Here is a 21,279-nt window from a genome sequence, read left to right on the forward strand (position 1 = left end):
ATGTGAATGTATAATAAAATAATTTTTTAAAGCGGCAACAAAATAATACTTCCTGTGTATCAAAATAGATGATTTTTTAGGAGTTTCACACAAATTAAAAAAAACATTGAATATTTAGGTATAAATGCATTTTTATTTATAAAAATATATTTTCATTACTATCAACTAATAGTAGTTCACTAAAATTTAAATTCTTAATCAATGATTCTTGAAAACTACAATTTCTTAGCATTAATTAGTAAAAAATTACAGAAAATCAATCTTTGTGATACAAATTTTTTTTCTAGAAAATCATCTATTATGATACAGAGGGAGTAATACGTAGTGCTTTAAAAAAAATAAACAAAGGAAAACGAATGTACAGTAATATTTATGGATTAATTTATTCTTAATACATGTAGAATTATGAAAATTAACTCAAATCTCAATTGGTCAGCCGATAAATAGTGATTGAAAATGGGTCAATGGAATAGATAGTCAAATTGTGATAGTTAATAAGTAGATTTGATTGGTAACCATGTACTGTAGAAACTATTTAATATGTATTGATTCCATAAAAAATGCATACGTATTTTACTTCATATTTTTGTCTGTTTATTAAAATTTAATTTTCTTAAATTCTTAAATCTTAATGCATACATTATTTTTTCTACAAAACATTTTCCCATAACTACTCAGCTAATTTTCAATTTTTTTTTAAACTACAATATCTTAGCAGTTATTAACAAACAGAATAAATAAATTGAAAAGCTAGAAAATTATAATTTTGTGGAAGAAAAAATTATCGACCTTTAAAAGAATAGAAGGATTGTTTGTGCTTCTAATTAATAGTCAACTAAGGGTGTGAATGGTTACAGCGGTTGAGACGGACAAATTCGTTTGCGGATTAGACCGTTTTTTATTTACCATTCAGCAGTGGTACGGTCCAAATAAAGCAGAGACAAGACCGTTGCGGACTAACTGCAGACTATTTTTGCATACAAATGGAATTGGTCCGCAGCGGTCTCTAATCCACCCAAAAATAGAACGGTCAAATCGCACATGGATTTGACCGCCGTGAACGCACTTACCATTCAAACCCTAAATATTAAATTTGACACAAGAGTCAACAAATCGTCTAAACATTTCAGGCCAGAATCTTCTAAAAGTACTTAACTTTCCCAAAATCTTCTGTTAACCAAGTATCTATGCGTACTTGACTTTGTTAAAACTATCATTAAATAATCATCACAACTTTCAAAATCTTTCCCATATAAAGCTATCAATCTTTTCTCATTAAATGTTGCTTCTAACTAAAATTTTACCCATCTGGTGATACGACGTTTAGATATACGAAGCACCCAAGTACAATGATATTTGCCTCTTCGTGCGTATAATATACTTACGTGTAATTTTCTAAAATGAATATGACGTAAACATATAAAAGAGTGTGAGAGAAAGATCTTGTCTGATAGTTCTCGTACGAAATGATCCAAAATCTGTCAGAGCTCCATCATTGTCGTCCTCGTGGACAACTGATCAAATGAATTTTTACGTGTTAATATTTAATACATGTGAATTTATACTAACTCAATAATATGACTGAGTTCTAATTTTCTAAATACTTTTTGTTGTTTTTCCAAAGACAAAAAGAGAAAGGCTAAATAATGTTTTAAGTCATTAACTAGGTAATAGGTAGACACTTAAATACTGAGGACAAGTTGGCAATAAATAAAAAAATTAATAATACTGCAAAAGTATGTCAAAGTCGTCGTCATCACTCCGTCACAGTCTATCCATATGTCAAAATGATGGCCAAATCATGAACCTACTATACATTCAAATTATAAAAATGACATTGAGGTTTGATAGTATTATATTGATATGTAGATGTGTAAGTGAATATAGCCAACTGTTTGAACGTGTGTGAAGTAGAAAGAACCTACAAAAGTAATCAAAATTAGATGGTGATTACCATACACGTTTTTTTTTTTTTTTTTTTTCTATTGTGAAGTTATTAGTCCGGTTGAACAATATCAAAATTTTAGTATGTCTCGTTTACAGCCTAAATATGTTTTTCATAGATTGCAAATTGATGTAGTCAATCAAAGTAAATCTTTGTGGACTCCATGCAATATCTAAAGGACAATTCAGAGTTGCTACTGTGGACAATAATGAATTATATATCAAGAACTGCGTATCATGTCGTTAACTATACAGAGATGCACATATTATGAGATTCAAGAGATTTTCTGGTTTATATAGAAAAAGATTGGAAAAGGTATTTTTACTAAATAAAGTATTTGAAAAAATAAGATGTATATGATTCGATAAGAAATAGATTATGTGATAAGAAGACCATTGTAATAGTAGTAGTTAATTTTCTGTATGTCTGAATTCGTTAAAGCTAAATGGACTATTATGAGTAAATTAAAGCAAATTCAACTCATAACCAATTTACATAAATTGTCTAATTTTACAGCCAAAGGAGTGAATATAAACCAAATTTACAACACATGGTAGCTTGAAAGATGAGGAAAAAACTAGATAAATAAATAAAAACCTACTGTAACTCCATCAGGGATCATGAAGAAACAAACAAGTCAAACAAAATTGAGACCAAGAACAAAAAAAAGTAACTCAATTCATTACGATTTATTGAAATGAAGATGGATGATATGGGAACTACAAATATTCCTACTACTCAACGGGCCGTTAGATTTCATCCATTGGTCTTTTATATCATCAGCGATCTTAACGGCGTCAAAGGCTGTTCCTGAGAGTCCTCTTCTCGTGAAACCCACCGTGTAAAGTCCCTCCTCTCCTTTCCAACCGTTAGGAAATGGCGTTTTTGGCATTCCTTCTTTTGTGAAAAAACTGTTGTCCTGTAAAATTCAAAATTGATTAATTAAAATTACAGAATAAATATTTGAGGTGGGGGGCGATGAGACAAAGAAAAACATGAAAAAAAACAAAGCGAGTATTTGTTGTTGTTGTTGTCTTTAGAGATATATAATTGGTATTTTTTGGGAATTTTATATAGTGAAAAAGTTTTATTCCATTTTGCATGGAGAAAAGAAGAGTTTTGGAGTGTTGTTCCCTTTGTTGCATGTGTTGTGTCCATATCATAGAAAGCGATGGATGATTCACTAAATAAGAACACTAAAAACTATTATTGTTTATATGTAGTCCATATACCTTATAATATGCATATCCTTATCATTTTACCATCGCCATCACCATCACCGTTATTCTTGAAAACGAAGTTTTTAATTGCATGCGTATGTTGTTTGGTTCCACATATAATTTCATCATCATCACATACACACACATAGTCAGATACTATATAGCAAGAGAGAGAGACAGAGTGATTAAGTACCTTAAGCCAATAGGGTACGTTACTCTTATATCCGGTCGCTAATATTATCGAGTCGAATTCAATTTCTTGCCCGTTTACAAACTTTGCTCCGTTCTTTGTTATTTCTTTCACCGCTTGCGTCACCTAATAGTTAATAACCACAAGACAAATCAATTCATAACTGTTGGAATAAACAAGTAAAATATTAGCCACATTCACACACCGAAAGTACAAACGCACGCATGCAAACTATTCATTTATCTAATCTTTTAATTCTAGAGGAGAAGAGGAAAAAAAAACAAGATTATGAACTTACTCTAATGTGTCCTGATCGGATTAAAGAAATGGCGCCGACATCAAGAACCGGAGTTTTACCGGTGACGTTCTTAAGCTCAATTGGTCCTGTTTTAGGTCGTCGAAGGCCTAAATGGTCGGTATTACCCAACGTAGAATTAGCAAGAAGTAGGAGAATAGTGTCCACTAGCTTTAGAGGAAACCATTTCAGTAGTGTCATTGCTATTCCAAATGTCGATAGGCCAAAGAAGTCTCTTGGTAACACATGTACCTGCGTCATTTAGTTATAATAATTGGTTAGACCCGGCTCCTACATATAGTTTTGATAATGAGCATGATTAAAAAAATTACTTACAGAGTTTCTAACTACCATATGAGGCAGAGCATTGTATCTACAAAGATCCAAGCTGACCTCCATCCCGGAGTTTCCACAACCAACTACCAAAACCTTCCGGTTTGCAAACACCGAACCGGACTTATACGCACTAGTGTGAACAACAGATCCAGTAAACTTCTTCAAACCGGGTATATCCGGAACCACCGGTTCAGCGTTTTCTCCTGTGGCAACCACCAGCCACGTGGATGTGTATACACCGTCTTGCGTCTTCACATTCCATAGACCAGAGACGGCATCGAACTCGGCTTTCTCGACGGTTTGGTTAAACACCGGTTTGATATTAAACCGGGCAGCGTATGACTCAACGTAGGAGATGAACTGTTGCTTGGAAGGGTATTTTGGAAAGTTTTTAGGGAAAGGCATAAGAGGAAGCTCGCAAAAGTGTTTAGGGAGATGGATTTTGAGACGGTCGTAGGTTCTTTTTTGCCATAGAGAAGCTAAACAGTCGGTTCTCTCGAGGATAACCGATGGTACGCCTCGGTTTGATAAACAAGCCGCTACTGCTAAACCGGAGGGACCAGCACCGACGATGATCGGACCAGGAACGAAGATGTGACTAGGCTCTAGTTCTCTACAAGTGTCCATGTCGATTAATAAGAGAGAGAGCGAGAGAGAGACTAAGTAAGGAAAGGAAGGAAGGAAGAAAGTGTCTTTATCTTTTCTCTGACGATCACACACACATGCACCTAATAAGTGTCCTGTTTTAGGGTCTTCTTTTGATTGTTTCTCGGGAAAAACCAAGAAACCAATGTTGGAAATTATAAAGAGAACGCGTAAGATGAGGTGTAAATGCTATAGAGAAGGCGTGAGAGAAAAGGAAAGGATTTGTGTGTGTGTGTGTGTTTCTCAATAAGTAATGGGGGTGGGAGAGAGAGAAGAGAAGTGTTGTGATGTGTGTATAGTGTAGGGAGTAGAGTAGGTCTAAGAGGGGAAAAAAATGGTGTAGATATTAAATATAACCCACTGGAAAAATCTTTGCCATAGATTCTTTACTACTAGTCAAACTATTTTGTTTTTCTACGATTAAAGACTACATTTTTTTCTGCTATATATGTCATTTAGCAAAAAAAATTTGTATGTCGTGGCTTTGCTCCACAAAAAAACTGTCCCAAACATTATAGAAACCAAAATAAAATATAAAAATATGCTAATTGAGAAACAAAGTTATATATTTACAATATGTTTACATGACTTTGATATAATAGGGTTTTAATAATGTGATAATTACTAAGAATTTACATTAAGATGCAATAATGCGCGATTACTCTTATGCTTAACATTTTTAGTACTTTGATACTCTGCGTGAGCAAACATATGTTAAATTTAATTTTCTCTATACGTTTATAACGAACAAAAAAGTTAACTACAAAAAAGACAGTGTTGATGTAAAAGTTAAAACATTGTCTTTTAAACACTAAACGAACAATCCGTTGACGTGTAAGTATATGATATTTGCGTTGACGTGTTTGATCACATTTATACAACTTTTAATAATTAATCTTCTACCGAAAGTTTGTTGAGGTCAAGGAAGTGGAAAACTTATATGTAAATAAATGTCTAATACTCAAATACTATTGTTTACTTTAACAAAGGTTTAGATGGCCTTCTGACCTTCTTTCCGTCATTACATAAATCTTCTGTTTTGCATCATTACATGAAACTTTACAATTCAAAGTTTATAATTTTTTTTATAACCAGCATAAATTATAGTATAGCATACAACATCGTTCTATTTTTGTTATTCAATTGAGATACACAAACTCTCGAATAAGTGTTGTCACATCTACTATTTCTCAGAATTGTTTTTGTCAACAACATGCAATATGTAGAAATTTATTAACTGTTACTGTTTAACTCAATGTAGAATCTTCTGTGCAATTTTGTTTTATGTCATAGGCTTTTGGTCTCCCTATGATGCGTGGTTTCATTTTCGTGCGAAAGAAAGATAATCAAAAGATAACAACCTCTATTCTAGGCTTTGGTTTTGGGGGTGGCTGGAGGGATGATATAAAACAAGCACAATTAATGAGGATTGCACCAAACACATAATTAATAAGTAGATATGTGGAAAATGTAATTGAGTTGCGCATGACTGACCACTCCTTCGTTAAATGTCAACTAATGCAGCCGACCTCCACTTCCCCTATGATCTCCTCTGAGGTTGCAATATCAATTTTTAGCATATTTTATGCGAAGCCATCTTTTTCAATGCAACTAATTATGAAACATTTAATTCTAGATTGGATTTTATACTGGACGCAACAACATAAAGTATATGATATGTCATCTATCAATTAGATAATTTAACTAGCTACTAATAGATTTGAACCAAAATCACTTTTATGAGATATCATTACCACACCAAATCTGAGGGATCTCATTCATCATCCAGGTTTTGCAGCCAAAGAATGTGATTTCTAATTGATTTATTCACATGTGTTAGATGAATTGTTTTTTTCCGCATATATGTTGTTTATACTCTTTAGGGACCTGGATAGTTGGATGTTATTCTAAATGAAAGAAAGAATGGGACTTATTTAATTCAGAAATGTATGCGCGTGGTAGTGTTTTAAGCGGTAAATTAATTATTTAGTGCATGCTAAACCTCATCTCATTGATTAAGGTTTCACACAGTTGATTAAGACGTAAGCGATATCCCACGTAAATGTTAAACTATATTAACTTACATTCGGGGTATTATCTAATCGATTCAAACATAAAACTATATATGCTTTGACCTAGATGCATATTGTAATAATTTGTACGTAGACCCAAGCAATCACCCAAATGTTTTGTCCACTCCAATCAAATAAAAAAACCTTATCACTGTCAATATATGAGGACTGACTTCATCTTAACAATATTTAATCAACATGCCGATTCTTTCATGTATCATCCCTTTTATTTACGTTATTACTCCACATATATGTCTAATATATGACATGCTCAACTTATTTTACAATCCTTTTAATTTGCAAATAATTTATAATTAAGTATACATACGTGAGAAATATTATTTTTATAGTAAAAAAAAATGTGTTAACCTAGCAAATATACTTAAGTTTATTCATTAGCAAGGTAAACCAAAATAAATAAATAAATAAAGCTAGCTAGGTAAACCAAAGATGCTTATTGAATATAAGTTCAATCTAGTTTAAACTATATTCTGCACAACACAACCTTTTCAAAGCTCAAGTGTGTATTAGTAAGAGACTAATTAAGAACCACGTCAACTTGAAATACTTGGACGAGAGCTAAATGTTTCTTTTCTTACATAAAGATAACTACAACTTCAAAATCAAACAAATTATATAGACTTATTATTTATGCATGCTTCGTATAATAGAATGGTCCATACATGTGCTTTTGTTAATTAAAATGGTCCTAACATTCAGTTAAATAGAGCCTAGACTCATGAGTAAGCTAGCTGGTAAGAAAAATACAAGTTATACAAGTGTATCAGCTACTATTAAACTACTCTATATGCACGTTACATAGTGTATCGATGGTCCCTTTGGTTAAACGAGGAATATTGTGGTTCTTGGATGGATCAACATCAGCAATCTTGTATAAACTATCGATAATGGCAAAAATATGAACATTACAATGTAGACAAAAGAATTTAGGGTCCCTCAAAAACGTCATCTTCCTCTGGCCTTTTCTTCCATTTCTCCTTCTGCAATATCCGACTCAATGCTCTTTGGAATTTTTCTGTCAGGCTTGAATTTGCCCTCAACCTCAATACCATAGTTACATGACCACACTGATAAGTGATAAACATTATATATGTACCATAGACGCATGTTCGACAGCTGAGATAGCTTCAACGTGAAATTTGAGACGTACGTTAGGATTAAATTATTACCCCTTGACATTTGCATCAGTATGCGTAACAGTATAAGTCACTGATTCATTACAAATAAATGTGATTTTGGAAAACATGATACTTTTTACGTAATATCTTATCCAAACTGTCATGGTCTTGTTAATCGTAGTAGTTTAAGATAGGAAAAAGAAGTTTAATGGATGGTCCACACTCCACATTCTTAACTAATGCATTTTGTGCGACGCATCACATGATTCACGTCAGTGTTTTTTTTTTTTCTTCTTTTTCTTCTCTATAACGGACAATAGCAAAAAGGTGTAATATATATATATATATATATATATATAATTATCCCAAAATATCATAATATGGTCTAAAAATAGTATCCACCATGCAAGACAGCAAGAACCAACAAAAAAGCTAGAGTGACATATTATGCCAAAATGCAGATAATGAAACGATTATGTGGCGATAATAAATACATAAACTTGTAAAACAAGGACAGGAGCGTCTGTAGTCCAACGGTTAGGATAATTGCCTTCCAAGCAATAGACCCTGGTTCGACTCCCGGCAGACGCATCTTCTTTTTCTTCTTTTTCTTGCTTCCACCACCACCAGCTTGGGTCTGTAAAAACACAGAAATGCTTTTATTTTTTTCATCAGTTTTATAAAACTTGTATTCAAAGTATTAATAGTTTCTACATTGACGTTCACAATGTTATGCTCATGTCTATTATACACACAATCACTAACATACAAATACAACATCTCTCACATCAAATATATACATCACTAGACAAGGGGAGCACAAGAAAAGAATGGCATGTTTCTCTGCTCCAAAGAAAAACTGCCACCACCGATTCCGTCATGATCCAGACCTTGCTTGACACGCCCTAAACGCCTTGCATACAAAACTTGCTCAGAAACAACAGGCAATCTTATTCTCTGATATTCCTCTAGATCCAAACTTAGGTTATTAGGTCCACATTTCTCCAAGCATTTCCCTAGCACTTCCGCATCAAGAACCGACATGTTTGTGCTTCTTACACCATGAGGGGTCGTGGGATGAGCCGCGTCTCCAACCAGCACAGTGTTTCCCCAGTAGATTCGTTCTAAAGGGTCACAGTCGTAAATAACATTAAGGAAAGGATCATTTGTTTCTCTCATGAGTCTCGCCAGCTCGGGGATCCAGATGGTTTCTGCTTCTTGATGCATCTTATTGATCATTTCTTGGCTCACTTTTAGAGTAACAGAGTTGCCCTGATATCGTAATTTCATAACAACAACAAAGCAGAATCAATAGAAACTACTTAAAACACATTCTAATCAAACCGAGAGAGGAATTAGTCTTTTACTCTTCGTACTTTCAGGTCAGGCTCTGGTTGATTGACATACCAAATCCAGTTGAGGTTCTTGTTACAGAGCTCGTAAAACACGGTATGAGTCTGTTAACCGAGATCAAAATACAAACATTTTCCAAGATCCGGATACAGTAACAGTTTCTGAGTTCCCATTCCCTGAGAAATCAAAGACCCCTCTCCACGCGCAATAACCAGAGTACCTTGCATAATAAAAACAAATGATCCAGTTCACAAAATGTTTGCCTGATTCCATATTGTATCTAAAAACTGAAGATCAGAGTCTCATTTCAAACCTCAATTTGAGGTCAGGTAAGAATGCATTCCGAATCGAAGACAAACACCCATCTGCTGCAACGAGCAAATCTCCTTCAAATTCAACCGTTTCTTGAGTTTCCATAACTAAAGTCTTAACCTTTACAGTAGAATTATCTTGTGACATTGTGAAAGACAGAAACTTGTGTCCCCAAAGAAACATGGATTGAGGCAAAGCGTTAAACAGAAGAGAGTGAATGTCTGACCAATAAGATAATCGGAAATCAAAATTCTCATCTCTTGTTAGAATCCTCGTCACTTTCTTCTCGCTATCAGTTGCCTGACTCTGTAAACAAACCCACACAACAGACACAAGATAAAGTTAAAAACTTTAGCAGAGCTGGGAAATTACACTGCGATTGTTTCAATTGTCGAACTAAACTCTCAGTGTTTTTTTTTAACCTGATCAATCGAGAGAGGTAAGGTGATTTCATCTAATAGATGTGGACGACGAAGCCAGGATTTGATGATTTGGCGAGCCTGAGGATCGAGTCCAAGCCCAGCACCAGTAGGACTCCGAGCCGGGGGTTCGGAAGATTTCTCGAGCACCAAAACATCCCAGCCTGCTAACGTGAGCGAGTGTGCGCACGATACGCCTGCGATACTCCCTCCTACTATGATCGCTTTCCCCTTCTTCTCCCCCATCTCATCAAGTGTTTACTCTTCTTCTGCTTCACAAAATGTTAAACGATAAGTGTTCTCTTTTAACTTAATGAGAAAGGTTAGAAGCATGTGGGCTTTTACAAACCCGATATATAGCCTCAAGGCCCAATCATTTGATAATATCCCATTTGAGTTCATGAGAACAGAGAAAACTAACAATACTGTAACAAGTACTAAGAAACTGAAAGCTTTGTTCACTGCATTGTCCATCTGGTCCCTTGTCGTGTCAATACTGTAACAACTAACAAACCACCGGGATGAGGTTTTAGAAAGTTTCGAGCTTAAGAGAAGTCAGGGATTGCTTAACTGGCACACAATGGTTTGTTATAAGGAAAAAAAAAATAAGTTGCCTTTTTTTTTTGGGTTGCCGCATTTTTCACCTCTGTACTATTTTCAAATCAAAAAGTTTTTTCCTTCTTAGATTTTGGAGAGTTACATATTTCGACACCAATTAACAGTTGTATGGTTTTTCACCAAAAAAATAATAATAATACTAATAATCAACAGTTGTATGGTCATTTGCATATGAACCCCTGATGTTTTATGCTTTCATGCATCAAGTAAATAAACCCTTCTTTGATTCATTCGTAATTTTCATATAAACCCCAAAAGTTTTTGCTTGCAACAAATAAGTGTTTATATCTGTAGTATAAGTAAAGAGAATCTTGTTCACAAATAGAAACCCTTCTTTGGAGTAATCATCACATGAAAACAAAACCTGGTTCTCTCCAAAGATAACCAAATAAGAAACACTTTTAGTTCTTTAGAGAAGAAAAAAAACCCTAAAAAAAACTTGAACTTCAATCAAAACCAGAACCATCGAACTAGATACCATCCGAGATCTGAACAAAAAACCAGCAAAGTCATCAAACAGATAGACTTTGCTTTAGAGAATTATAGGACACTCCACATGATCCAAGAAGAGGCTCACAGAACGCAAGTTATCTCCAAGTCCTTCAATCACAACTCTTCTGCCAATATCTTTCTCGCGATCGTAAGTGATAATAAAGAAGGAGCTATCCGAATAGGCTGGTGAGAAAATGAATTCGCCGGAACTAGGAATGGCCCCTCTGCATTTTATTAAGCATTTTCCAACTAAATCATTCCAAGAAGGAACCACGATAGAGATCTTTGACCATTCTGGTTTGACGACATCTTCCAAAACCCACATATCAAATTTACCAGAGAATGAGCTCTGAACCCATGAGTTATTCAACAAAGCTATCTTCCCCTGGTAGTTGACCAAATCAGATTGATCATGACTTTCAATTTCGACACCATCGGGTAACTTAACAAGAGAAAACTCTTCCAATTTCACATCAAAGCACACAATTAGAGATTCGTGTTTATCTCTATCACTACTGGACCAAGCTCCGTAGTAAATAACACCAGTCATCGTCGTCGTCATACATATCCCTTTGGTTGCAGGACAATGCGGAACCTTACATTCGATCATCCTCCATGTAGCTTCTTCTTTATTCTTCTTCTGAGCTCCTCCTTTTAATGTTAAAACTTGATGCTCTTCGCTCACAAACGGCCCAGAAACTTGCGATACCGTCATGCACAAGACTTTGTATTCATCTTCAACCGTATCGTATCCCAAAAACCTTGATATCCCTAGTTTTCTCCTAGTGTTGAGTTTGGGTAAAACCAAGAGCTGGCCCGTGCTAGGATTCGAAACCACCATCTTATCCAAATCTTGACAGCAGATCAAGCCGCGTACAGGTGGAGAAACGTTGTAACTTTGTGAACAGAGCCGCTTATTATCAAGAAAGCTTGATGTTGTACAAGTGTAAGAAGAAGACGGTGAGACTGAGTTGAAGAACCGGATGCTGTCACGGTGGAACGAGAGGAGAAAACATGGACGAGTTAAAGATTGTTCCAGGTAGAGATCGATGAAATGTTTGCTGCGGATGATAGAAGACCAGAGCTTCGAGACGACGATGAGCTTTGGTACGGATTTAGCCGGCAACCTCACAAGAATCTTTTCGATCAGATCTCGAGGAAGATCAACCATGGATGTGTTGTCGTCTCGTATCTGTGGATCGTTTTCCTTCTTAACCCTCTTCATGGCGATTCCTCTGCTTTTTCTTTCTTCCCGGCTACAACCGATTTCTAAAACCGTTATGTATATATATAGACCCAACGAATCTTTTTCTTTTTGTTTTAGAAAAACAATTTGATAACAATTTGATATGACATAACTTACGGTAATTGGTGATATATACCCCAAATGGCTCACTTTTTTCTTTCTTTTTTTTTTTTTTCCCTAGGAACAAATTTTTTTTAACAGAAATAACAATAAACAGGTGGGTGGCCTACGAAGTAGAGGAGGAACCAATCATGAGCCAAATACAACAAATACGTTATATGACATCAAAAACCAAACGGTGAATCATGTGAAGTTGTGATCATATTGAATTATTGCATTTTAATTTGTGAATATTGCCTTGTAGATCCACCAAGGCAGGTTTGGTAAATTGATTTGATCATATGATGCAATGTATTAACGGAAGTAAACACATAAATTAACCTTATATACAATCGAAAGACATTTATGATGAAGGAGGATTTGTAAAACTATAAAAATCCAACAACGTAGCTAGCTACTATCTAGAGAATCACACAGCACAACACTAAACACGTTACAAATTTTAATACTGCTAAAGTACTAATCCAACAGTTGATTATTCTTGACCGTGTTGACAAAAAAAAAGCTACAAATTGCAAAACTACGTCGTTATATAACGGTACCTTGCGTCAAACGAGCTCCGGTGGCGGTGGATGCGCTTGATCCAGGCCCATAATGAATTTTAGGCCCAATAATTTGTTCTCTCGCCTGCGGATTTATCATTATTATTTATATAGTTTATATTTTTTTTTCCCCTAAAAAAATAAATCGCGAGCTTTCCCTTTCTCTGTCCGAACGAACGACGTCGAATTCTAGATTGTTCGACGGCGATGGGAGCTGGGAGAGAAGTCAGCGTATCACTAGATGGAGTCAGAGACAAAAACTTGATGCAGCTCAAGAAACTCAACACGGTTCTCTTCCCTGTTCGCTACAGCGACAAGTACTACGCCGATGCAATCGCTTCCGGCGAATTCACCAAGCTTGGTTCGTTTTCCTTTTTTTTTTTCTATTACAGTTTCATGGGAATGTGCCTTTCAACCAGGACCCTAATTTTATCATCTGATTGTGTTATGATTCATCGAATGTACCTGAAAGTTAGTTGCTTTTGGGGGGGTTTATGATGAACTGTTCTGTGATTAGGCTTGGTAGACTCTATAAAGGAAGTATCTTTTGCAACAGTGCTTTACTTTGGTTGTCTGATTAGTCCCATTCACTGGTCTATTTTAAAAGTTTGATTATGGTTTGTATTCTTGTTTGTTCGGTTTCGTGAAATTTCTTGACTGAGCTGTGTTTTATTTAGGTTCAGAACTAGTGTCTGAAATCAGAAAGAAGATGATTTTGTTTGTAATATTGTTTCTTTCTAATCCTTGAATCGATGAGTTTAGTTGCTTTCTATTGTCTGTTGCTTCGTAAATACTGATTCATGTTTGAGCTTTGTTTGAATACTGCATTATCTTGTTTAAACCAAGCACAAAGCATTTGTTGTACCTAGTCATGTTTGAGCTTTGTTTGAATACTGCATTATCTTGTTTAAACCAAGCGCAAAGCATTTGTTGTACCTAGTCATGTTTGAGCTTTGTTTGAATACTGCATTATCTTGTTTAAACCAAGCGCAAAGCATTTGTTGTACCTAGTAAAGTAATCCATTACTGCTGATAGACTTATTCAATGAATTTTTTTCGTGTTCCTTTGTGTGAAATGCTTGGTTGGAACATCTTTTTGCGCCAACCAGTTTTTAATATGTACAATAAGATGCGATTATGAAAGTTTTAAGACTGTTGACAACATCTTACTTTGGCAGTAACTATTTCATTGTTGTTGCCTGGATAGTTATGTTCTTGGTGTGACGGTTACTTTCTCCAATTTGTGAGACAAGGAAATTTCTTCATGTTCTAATAATGGATTTACTCTCTTTCTCTCAGCATATTACAGTGACATATGTGTTGGAGCTATCGCCTGTCGGCTGGAGAAGAAAGAAGGTGGGGGCATGCGAATTTATATAATGACGCTTGGTGTTCTTGCCCCATACCGTGGGATTGGCATTGGTAAGTGATAAATCTGCTATCCCAAATTTTGAATCTTTATACTGACAAAACATGAATAATGTAGAAAACTGTTGCGTAATTCTGTTGTTCCTTCCGTTATAACTTATAACACATGAGGCTAGCTGTAGTATATTTATTCTGTAGTTTGTCTATTTAGAGATTCGAACCACCAAGAAGTAGTCCTGAGGGTTTTATGCAATGATTCCTCGTATATCAAGATTTAAGATTGAATTCCCCTGCTTTTAAAAAAGGAAAAAATCTGTCTATAAATTCTGTATCTTGTTTTTTTCTTTGTCTTTTGCAGGTTCAAAGCTATTGAATCATGTTCTTGACATGTGCTCAAAGCAAAACATGTGTGAGATATACTTGCACGTGCAGACAAACAACGAAGACGCGATCAAGTTCTACAAGAAGTTTGGGTTTGAGATCACAGATACCATACAAAACTATTACATCAACATTGAACCAAGTGATTGCTACGTTGTCAGCAAGTCCTTCGCTCAGTCTGAAGCCAACAAATGATGAAAAATACCCAACTCGGGGAAGCCATTCCTCCCCCAGTTTGTTTCTTTGTTTGTTCAATTCAAGATCTATTAATGTTATGATGATAGTCGGTTTCCGAGTTTTGCTTGTCTTGTTGACCTTAAAGGTTTCTTATTGATTCTAGATTTATAGATTCATGGTTATATACTTGCTGGTTTTGGACCTTTTTTTTGTTTGGGGAAGTTTTAACTTTGCAATTCAAAGCTTTATACTCAGTACTTGCCACTCCAGGGGTTCGAAATTGAGGTTCCATATCTAAAATGTTGTTCTATAAATTTGAGTAAAGAGATACTGAGTGTTGAATATTGAAGTAAATAAAGAACTGTAGAAGAAATGACATTGGCTTGCGTGCCGTTAATTCATAGTGAAGACAGAGAGCTGTGTACTTCTAGGTTCCAAAAACGGCACGATTGTCTAAGAATCGCCGTTCATCGGATTGATTCCGCCTCTGCAATTAAGCACCGGCTTCCTCGAGTCGCTCTTTTACTCCCTCGATCCGATTGACCAATGCGGCGTTCTCGTTTCGTTTCCCAAGTTTTCTCAGACGTTGCCTTCGCTGACGCCTCCACTATCTCTATTCCAATCTTCACCACCATGTCTACTCGTGCTCCGGTAAATTTCCTCAGCCATGTTATTTTCGTATCACTCTCGCTGCGTTGCTTCGGTTAATGGAAGATTAATTTTGTTTCTTACGGAGCAGTACAGAGGTGGCCGAGGACGAGGCCGAGGTGGGAGAAGTTTCTCCGATCGTCCGTACAACAATGACGCAGGAAGAAGAGACCAGTTCGTTACTGAAGACTCGCATTTTCAGTCAGTTCATGACGCCAATCTCCGATTCCGGCATGGTCAACCTTACCGACAACATCAGCCTCCGTTTGGTCAGCGGCAGCAACCACCGTTCAATCCGAATTACGGATTTCGACCTCCGCCGCCGTCTCGAGGTCAGTGGCAACAATTCCGTCAACCTAATCATCCGCCATCCAATCAAAGCTATACCGCTTGCCCTCCCCCGCCGTTCTATCAAAACCAGATGTCTCGGCCGCCTCCGCAGCGGAGCTTCCGTCAACGGCCGCGATCAAAACCTTCAGACTACCGTGAATGGGAACATGCTAAAACGCCACTGCCTCCTGGCTCCGGTAAGTTATGCTAAAAATTTGATCATCTCATTCAACTTCACGCCACTTTGATCATCGCAATTTGATTTACGTTTTTCTTTGTGCAGAAAAGTTTGTTGTTCTATCGTATAATATATTGGCGGATTACCTTGCAAATGATCACTGGAGAAGTCTTTACTTTCACATACCGAGGAACATGTTGAGTTGGGGATGTAGAAAGAGCAAATTAGTGTTCGAGCTTGGCCTGTGGTCTGCAGATATAATGTGCCTTCAGGTTATTGTTTCTGCTATATCTTCTTGTTATTTTTTGTATGAAGGACTAAGAAGACAAAGCTCTGTTGCGTTTTCATCGTGTGCACAGTGATCTAATGTGTTTTTGGCATATGTCAGGAAGTTGATAAATTTCAGGACTTAGAGGAGGAGATGAAGCCCCGGGGATATAGTGGCATTTGGAAGGTACTTATATGTTCTAAATTTGTTGAAAAACAATTAGGGTTTATCTATCTGTCTTACGAGTCAGCATCACCTGCATTGCTTAGTGTTTTTTAAAGATTTGATTTTGAGTTTGTATTCTCTACTGACTCTCTTGGAGTAAAAAAGATTATATGGTATGTATCAGAGCTTGTAAGAACTAGGCTTCAATTGTGGGGCTAATTCTTTCGTATGAAAATGTAGATGCGGACTGGTAATGCTGTTGACGGCTGTGCAATATTTTGGCGATTAAATAGGTTTGATTCCCTTTCTCTTCCTTGTGTATTTCAGTTTGGAATCTTGTTTGGGATCTCATTTTTATCATATTAGATTCAAGTTGGTTCATGAGGAAAGCATCCAGTTCAATCAACTTGGTCTTCGGGATAATGTTGCCCAAATTTGTGTGCTTGAGGTAATATAAATACCTTATGGGGATAGTGACTTACATACATTTGCCACTTTACCCTAAATCAAATTTGGTTCTGTGTAGACACTGTTGACTTCACGTACAAAAGAAAATGAGACCCCTCCACCTGAAAGGTAACTTAAAAAATATCTATAAATGTTACTACCATATCATTTAATGGATGGATAATTGACATTCACTAGGAAGCGGCTGATTTTCTTCAGTTATGGGCTATACTTTGTGGGTAGGTTGAAGTGAATTGCCATTTCTTTTTGCAGCTCTGCTGGTTCCCACCGAGTTGTCATTTGTAACATTCACGTGCTTTTTAATCCTAAAAGAGGAGACTTTAAACTTGGTCAGGTACTTTCCTTTACCAAACGACAGTTTTACTCTTTGATTTAACTCTATCTATACACATGAACATGTAAAAGTGTTAGTTGTCTTAGATAAAACTTTTGAAGCAAAACACTCCGCCTCTTGCTTAACTTGGTTTGTTTAACTGTTTCCATTTATCATCTATGTATTTATCTCTGCTACGTAGGTCAGGACACTCTTAGATAAAGCTCAAACTGTTTCAAAACTCTGGGATGATGCGCCTGTTGTTCTTTGTGGGGATTTCAATTGTACACCAAAGGTAGGACACTCTTACCTTAACCAGTTGGTATACTCAAAATAACTTGTTTTGTGACATGGTCTTAACATTTTTCCACCTGGTTGCAGAGTCATTTGTACAACTTTATTTCAGACCGGAAGGTAAAGCTTCATTGTTAGGCAAGTCCTTCATCTATTTAGTAACATTGTATATATGGTTCACATTGTATCTTGTGCTGCTCTCTGCAGTTGGATTTGTCTGGTTTGGCTAGAGACAAAGTTTCAGGGCAAGGTTCTGGTGAGTTTCGTCCACCAAGGCCAGAAAATACGACGAGGTAGAGCAAGAACTCACTAAGTTCTTCGACATCATTATGTATTTGGTTTTTCAACTTAACACCTCCATGTTTACTCAAGAATCTTTGGGTTCTACTCTGCTTTTGCAATTGCCAGCATGGTTGATAAGCCTCCTCAATTTTCCAGGGTTCAGTCCGCCAATAAATCTCCAGAAGGTCAAGATCAACCATCAGATTCCATCACAAATGCTCATATTGAGAATAACTCCAACATAGATGTTGGAAAGGCCCCCTCCGAAAAGACATCTGATCTTCCATGTGGTGATACAATTCTTGCTGGTCACAAAGCCACCTCCAGCTCAGACCAAGTATTACCAGGCGAGAATATGGCCTCAGATTGTAATTTTGGAATAGAAAACAGAAAACCTGATGTCTCCGGGAATCTCTCGATGTCTGAAGATCTTTCTTCAGTAACCATATCAGATACAGAACCTCAACATGCTTCCAGTGCTAGAGAAGATTTGAATACAGATCATTCTGTAAGTTCCGGTTTATCAGAAACAGAGCATTCCCCTGAGGAAATATGTTCTAGTGATCAAGATATTTCATCTAGTTTCTCCACCAAGGTTGACACTACTTTGGCTGAGGTGAAACTAGATGGCTTAACATTGGACGAACCAGTAGTATTCGCGCAAGATGAAGAAAGTTTAGGTGAAGATGGGGAAACCTTTTTGGCTAAGCTACATGATAATAATGAAGACTTGAGTCAAAAAGGGGAACTTGTAAATGAACTTCCACTTAAATCGGGGTTTGAAGCTCTTAATAGTGACAAAATCACTTATAGTCCATCCTCTTGGACTCCAATGGAGATAGCAACTGCAACAGGTGACCCAGAGAGAACAACGGTTGAACATGCTCTGGAGCTGAAGAGCACTTACTCAGAAGTGGAGGTATTGTAATATATTTCCTACAGTTTTGTCCTTTTATCTTCTGTTCCTTGAGAAATTATATACTTAGGAAGCTGTTGAAATTTGTGGTTAGGGCCAAGCAAACACAAGGGATGAAAACGGAGAACCTGTAGTGACCAGTTATCACAGATGTTTTATGGGGACAGTTGACTACATATGGTATTAGCATTAGAAGCAAAACCATTTGTGATAAAGATTAGTATATTACTTCATTATTGTGGATTATGCACGTTTTGACATATTCTCATGTTTGATTTCTGGTTTGGGTTAGGCGGTCGGAAGGTCTTCAAACAGTGCGTGTGCTTGCTCCAATACCAAAGCAAGCAATGCAGTGGACACCAGGCTTCCCAACTCCAGTAAACTCCCATGATATTATTGTTTCTTTTATAGCCTAGCTTTTTAACTGAATTAACTACAAAATTTTCTCATTTTTGTATTTCCTGGTTTGTTACAGAAATGGGGAAGCGATCACATTGCACTGGTTTCAGAGTTGGCCTTTTGCAGCAGCAAAACTCTGCCCAAAAGCTGATGATAAACAGGTGGGTGACTGCATTAGAAATCTAAGAAAGTGTAAGGAGATAAGATGTTGGAGCTCCTGGGTTCAAGCACATTCTCGTTGCAATGTTGGTGATCTTAACGTCAACAATAGCTTAAATTATATCCCAGCATAACATCTAAGAGTAAACTTTTTACAGAATCTCATAGGCTCCAGTTTTTCAGTTATTACAGATGAACACCTAGCATTATCAATGTCCTTGTGTCCAATATAAGGACATCTCACATTAGTACTCAGTCGCTGCAATAATATTCAGAACATCCAAAACTTGTTGCATCAATGGTCGTTTCTTCTTGTCCCGCTTGGTGCAACTTTGGATGAGTATGCCCATCAGTGTTGCGGCATTCATAGGATAATCGGTTCCAAGTCGGGGATCGATTATTTCGCCAATCTTATAATTTTCGGACAAGAAAGATCCAGTCCGAGCACCTGCGCTTTGATTCTGCAAATTTGTTAATCTGTCTACTGAACCAGCTAAAAGCTCAAGCAAGATCACGCCAAATATGTAAACATCAGTCTCCATTCCCACATAACCTACATACATATTACACAGTTGTCTTAACATTAAACAATGAAAGATTAATCCGAATTTTGTAAAACAAAAACTTAAGAATTTTGTGTACCTGACATGACACATTCATGAGGTATGTATTCAGTTCTACCCATAAATCTCTCGTCTTTCAAACGTTGATTGTTTGATTCAAGATAAAACAATTTTGCATTGTATTGCTGATGAAATCCAAGCTTGGGGATATTAGTTGCTAAGATCACAAAACAAACAGAAGAAGAAGAATGGAAATAAAGTCGTTACCTCGTCAAGCATAATATTATGCGGTCTAAATTCGAAATGTAGCGGTCTATTCTTGATCGAGTGGAGAAAAACAAGACCTTGAACTGTTCCAATGGCAATCTTAACCCGTGTTTCCCATGGCAATGCCTCTTCTTCTGTTGAGAGAGAAACATTGAAACTGAATGTAAAGCAAAATTATCTAATACCGATTTATAGAATTAATGGACACATTAATTAGAAGAGAGATCGATCTTAACTTCCGAAAATGTGATGATCTAAACGTCCTTTGTGCAAGTATTCTAAAACCAAGAGTGAACTTTTGTTGGTGTTAACCAAGAGTGATTCGTTATCTTCACAACAGTAACCCAAAATTTTGACCAAGTTTGGATGAGAATGTTTTTCTAGAGACTTCACTTCTTCCTGCAGCTCATAGGTGTTTTGCCCATCAATTAGTACACAACACATAAAGACAACTTTTAAAAAATACATAAAATAGTTGAATGGAAAGAGAACAGACTTTGCTTACCATCCACTCTTGCAGAGCCTGTGAAGTACTATGAACACATTCGATGACAGAAACAGGAGTACCTGTTTTAGTTCTTGATGGTGCAAATGTGGTTTCATCGATGTAGCCCTTGTAGAATGCTCGAATACAGCTATTCTCGCAAATTTTGACCCTGTCTTGTCTGAATTTCTCCATTGCTTTCATCCATTCCGAGAAGCTGAAGTCTTTCATATCCTCGTTTTGTGCCTCTACTTTTCCATATACATAGATAAGAACTTGAGTTACGTATTTTTTTTTTTTTAAAACATTAACAATAGTAAAGTGCTTTTGAAAACAGAGATGCATGTACCTGAAATTAGAGGTACGGTGAGAGGCTGGTAAGCATATGAAGAAGGTTGTTGTTGTTTGAAAGGCTTTACGATGTTTCCCATTGTTGATGATGAAAGGCCTGAATTCTCAATACATCACTCAAGTTTGGAATTTTGCAAAGATACTTCTGGTTTAAAAGAGGTTACAAAGTTATTCCAAGTTGTAAAAGTGACGCTGCTGAGCAATAAAAAAGAAAGAAAAAGAAACCACTACATAGCCCTATATGCATGACAGTACTCTAGTTTACTAAGTTGGGGAAAAAATTCGAAAACTCAAGTAAAGAATCTCAGAAAAGTGTTGTGTCAA

The 21,279-nt window shown here is 36.4% G+C and overlaps 5 protein-coding genes, 1 non-coding gene and 1 pseudogene across 14 annotated transcripts; 3 read left to right on the forward strand and 4 right to left on the reverse strand.

The window, feature by feature from the left end:
- Window positions 1–2,405: 2,405 nt before the first annotated feature.
- On the reverse strand, window positions 2,406–4,850 carry LOC104705397 (putative indole-3-pyruvate monooxygenase YUCCA4). Of its 2 annotated transcripts, none has more exons than XM_010421387.3 (4): window positions 3,987–4,850; window positions 3,654–3,902; window positions 3,359–3,481; window positions 2,406–2,864 (listed from the first exon to the last, which is right to left on the reverse strand). In XM_010421387.3, exons 1-4 carry the CDS (start codon window positions 4,611–4,613, stop codon window positions 2,628–2,630), a joined length of 1,236 nt encoding a protein of 411 aa, XP_010419689.1. In that variant the 5' UTR covers window positions 4,614–4,850; the 3' UTR covers window positions 2,406–2,627. The 2 variants fall into 2 exon arrangements, with proteins under 2 accessions (XP_010419689.1, XP_087316784.1); XM_087460658.1 differs by having other exon boundaries at window positions 3,178–3,481; window positions 3,987–4,751.
- Window positions 4,851–8,361: 3,511 nt separating this feature from the next.
- On the forward strand, window positions 8,362–8,433 carry TRNAG-UCC (transfer RNA glycine (anticodon UCC)). Its single transcript has one exon. It is a non-coding gene; the product is annotated as a tRNA-Gly (tRNA).
- Window positions 8,434–8,499: 66 nt separating this feature from the next.
- LOC104705398 (uncharacterized) lies at window positions 8,500–10,212 on the reverse strand (annotated as a pseudogene). The gene is made up of 4 exons (XR_015564455.1): window positions 9,930–10,212; window positions 9,509–9,813; window positions 9,219–9,415; window positions 8,500–9,114 (listed from the first exon to the last, which is right to left on the reverse strand). The product of XR_015564455.1 is annotated as an uncharacterized LOC104705398 (transcript).
- An 864-nt stretch (window positions 10,213–11,076) lies between these two features.
- LOC104709086 (F-box/kelch-repeat protein At3g04660-like) lies at window positions 11,077–12,261 on the reverse strand. Its single transcript, XM_010425753.2, has one exon. The coding sequence runs from the start codon at window positions 12,259–12,261 to the stop codon at window positions 11,077–11,079; it is 1,185 nt and encodes a 394-aa protein (XP_010424055.2).
- A 705-nt stretch (window positions 12,262–12,966) lies between these two features.
- Window positions 12,967–15,127, forward strand: LOC104705399 (uncharacterized). The gene is made up of 3 exons (XM_010421389.3): window positions 12,967–13,305; window positions 14,244–14,366; window positions 14,671–15,127. Exons 1-3 carry the CDS (start codon window positions 13,152–13,154, stop codon window positions 14,886–14,888), a joined length of 495 nt encoding a protein of 164 aa, XP_010419691.1. The 5' UTR covers window positions 12,967–13,151; the 3' UTR covers window positions 14,889–15,127.
- Window positions 15,128–15,146: 19 nt separating this feature from the next.
- On the forward strand, window positions 15,147–19,589 carry LOC104705400 (carbon catabolite repressor protein 4 homolog 6). Of its 4 annotated transcripts, none has more exons than XM_010421391.3 (15): window positions 15,147–15,521; window positions 15,610–16,045; window positions 16,132–16,298; window positions 16,415–16,480; window positions 16,700–16,752; window positions 16,826–16,907; window positions 16,986–17,035; window positions 17,180–17,261; window positions 17,443–17,535; window positions 17,622–17,654; window positions 17,742–17,827; window positions 17,973–18,735; window positions 18,827–18,912; window positions 19,025–19,109; window positions 19,208–19,589. In XM_010421391.3, the coding sequence occupies exons 1-15, from the start codon at window positions 15,417–15,419 to the stop codon at window positions 19,280–19,282; spliced, it is 2,262 nt and encodes a 753-aa protein (XP_010419693.1). In that variant the 5' UTR covers window positions 15,147–15,416; the 3' UTR covers window positions 19,283–19,589. The 4 variants fall into 4 exon arrangements, with proteins under 4 accessions (XP_010419693.1, XP_087317917.1, XP_087317916.1 ...); XM_087461791.1 differs by having other exon boundaries at window positions 15,222–15,521; window positions 17,180–17,256; XM_087461790.1 differs by having other exon boundaries at window positions 15,256–15,521; window positions 15,615–16,045.
- Window positions 19,382–21,155, reverse strand: LOC104705401 (inactive serine/threonine-protein kinase BKN1-like). Of its 4 annotated transcripts, none has more exons than XM_010421393.3 (6): window positions 20,954–21,155; window positions 20,626–20,852; window positions 20,357–20,519; window positions 20,121–20,254; window positions 19,933–20,038; window positions 19,382–19,843 (listed from the first exon to the last, which is right to left on the reverse strand). In XM_010421393.3, the coding sequence occupies exons 1-6, from the start codon at window positions 21,033–21,035 to the stop codon at window positions 19,536–19,538; spliced, it is 1,020 nt and encodes a 339-aa protein (XP_010419695.1). In that variant the 5' UTR covers window positions 21,036–21,155; the 3' UTR covers window positions 19,382–19,535. The 4 variants fall into 4 exon arrangements, with proteins under 4 accessions (XP_010419695.1, XP_087317919.1, XP_087317920.1 ...); XM_087461793.1 differs by having other exon boundaries at window positions 20,617–20,855; XM_087461794.1 differs by having other exon boundaries at window positions 20,617–20,852; window positions 20,954–21,154.
- Window positions 21,156–21,279: the final 124 nt, after the last annotated feature.

The sequence above is a fragment of the Camelina sativa genome, chromosome 8, assembly GCF_030686135.1.
Source record: "Camelina sativa cultivar CO46 ecotype springtype chromosome 8, ASM3068613v1".
NCBI lineage: Eukaryota > Viridiplantae > Streptophyta > Magnoliopsida > Brassicales > Brassicaceae > Camelina > Camelina sativa.

Bases quoted from the DNA above. Each gene is read 5' to 3' on its own strand.
- LOC104709086 (XM_010425753.2), bottom strand. From the start codon at position 12,261: ATGAAGAGGGTTAAGAAGGAAAACGATCCACAGATACGAGACGACAAC.
- LOC104705401 (XM_087461793.1), bottom strand. From the start codon at position 21,035: ATGGGAAACATCGTAAAGCCTTTCAAACAACAACAACCTTCTTCATAT. The intron at 20,520-20,616 runs GTCTGTTCTCTT...TATGAGCTGCAG, and splicing joins AAGAGTGGATGGTAAGCAAA to GAAGAAGTGAAGTCTCTAGA. The intron at 20,255-20,356 runs GTTAAGATCGAT...CTCTCTCAACAG, and splicing joins AGATCATCACATTTTCGGAA to AAGAAGAGGCATTGCCATGG.
- LOC104705399 (XM_010421389.3), top strand. From the start codon at position 13,152: ATGGGAGCTGGGAGAGAAGTCAGCGTATCACTAGATGGAGTCAGAGAC. The intron at 13,306-14,243 runs GTTCGTTTTCCT...TCTTTCTCTCAG, and splicing joins CGGCGAATTCACCAAGCTTG to CATATTACAGTGACATATGT. The intron at 14,367-14,670 runs GTAAGTGATAAA...TGTCTTTTGCAG, and splicing joins ATACCGTGGGATTGGCATTG to GTTCAAAGCTATTGAATCAT.
- LOC104705397 (XM_010421387.3), bottom strand. From the start codon at position 4,613: ATGGACACTTGTAGAGAACTAGAGCCTAGTCACATCTTCGTTCCTGGT. The intron at 3,903-3,986 runs GTAAGTAATTTT...TAAATGACGCAG, and splicing joins ATATGGTAGTTAGAAACTCT to GTACATGTGTTACCAAGAGA. The intron at 3,482-3,653 runs GTAAGTTCATAA...ATTAACTATTAG, and splicing joins TCCGATCAGGACACATTAGA to GTGACGCAAGCGGTGAAAGA.
- LOC104705400 (XM_010421391.3), top strand. From the start codon at position 15,417: ATGCGGCGTTCTCGTTTCGTTTCCCAAGTTTTCTCAGACGTTGCCTTC. The intron at 15,522-15,609 runs GTAAATTTCCTC...CTTACGGAGCAG, and splicing joins CCATGTCTACTCGTGCTCCG to TACAGAGGTGGCCGAGGACG. The intron at 16,908-16,985 runs GTAATATAAATA...GGTTCTGTGTAG, and splicing joins CCCAAATTTGTGTGCTTGAG to ACACTGTTGACTTCACGTAC.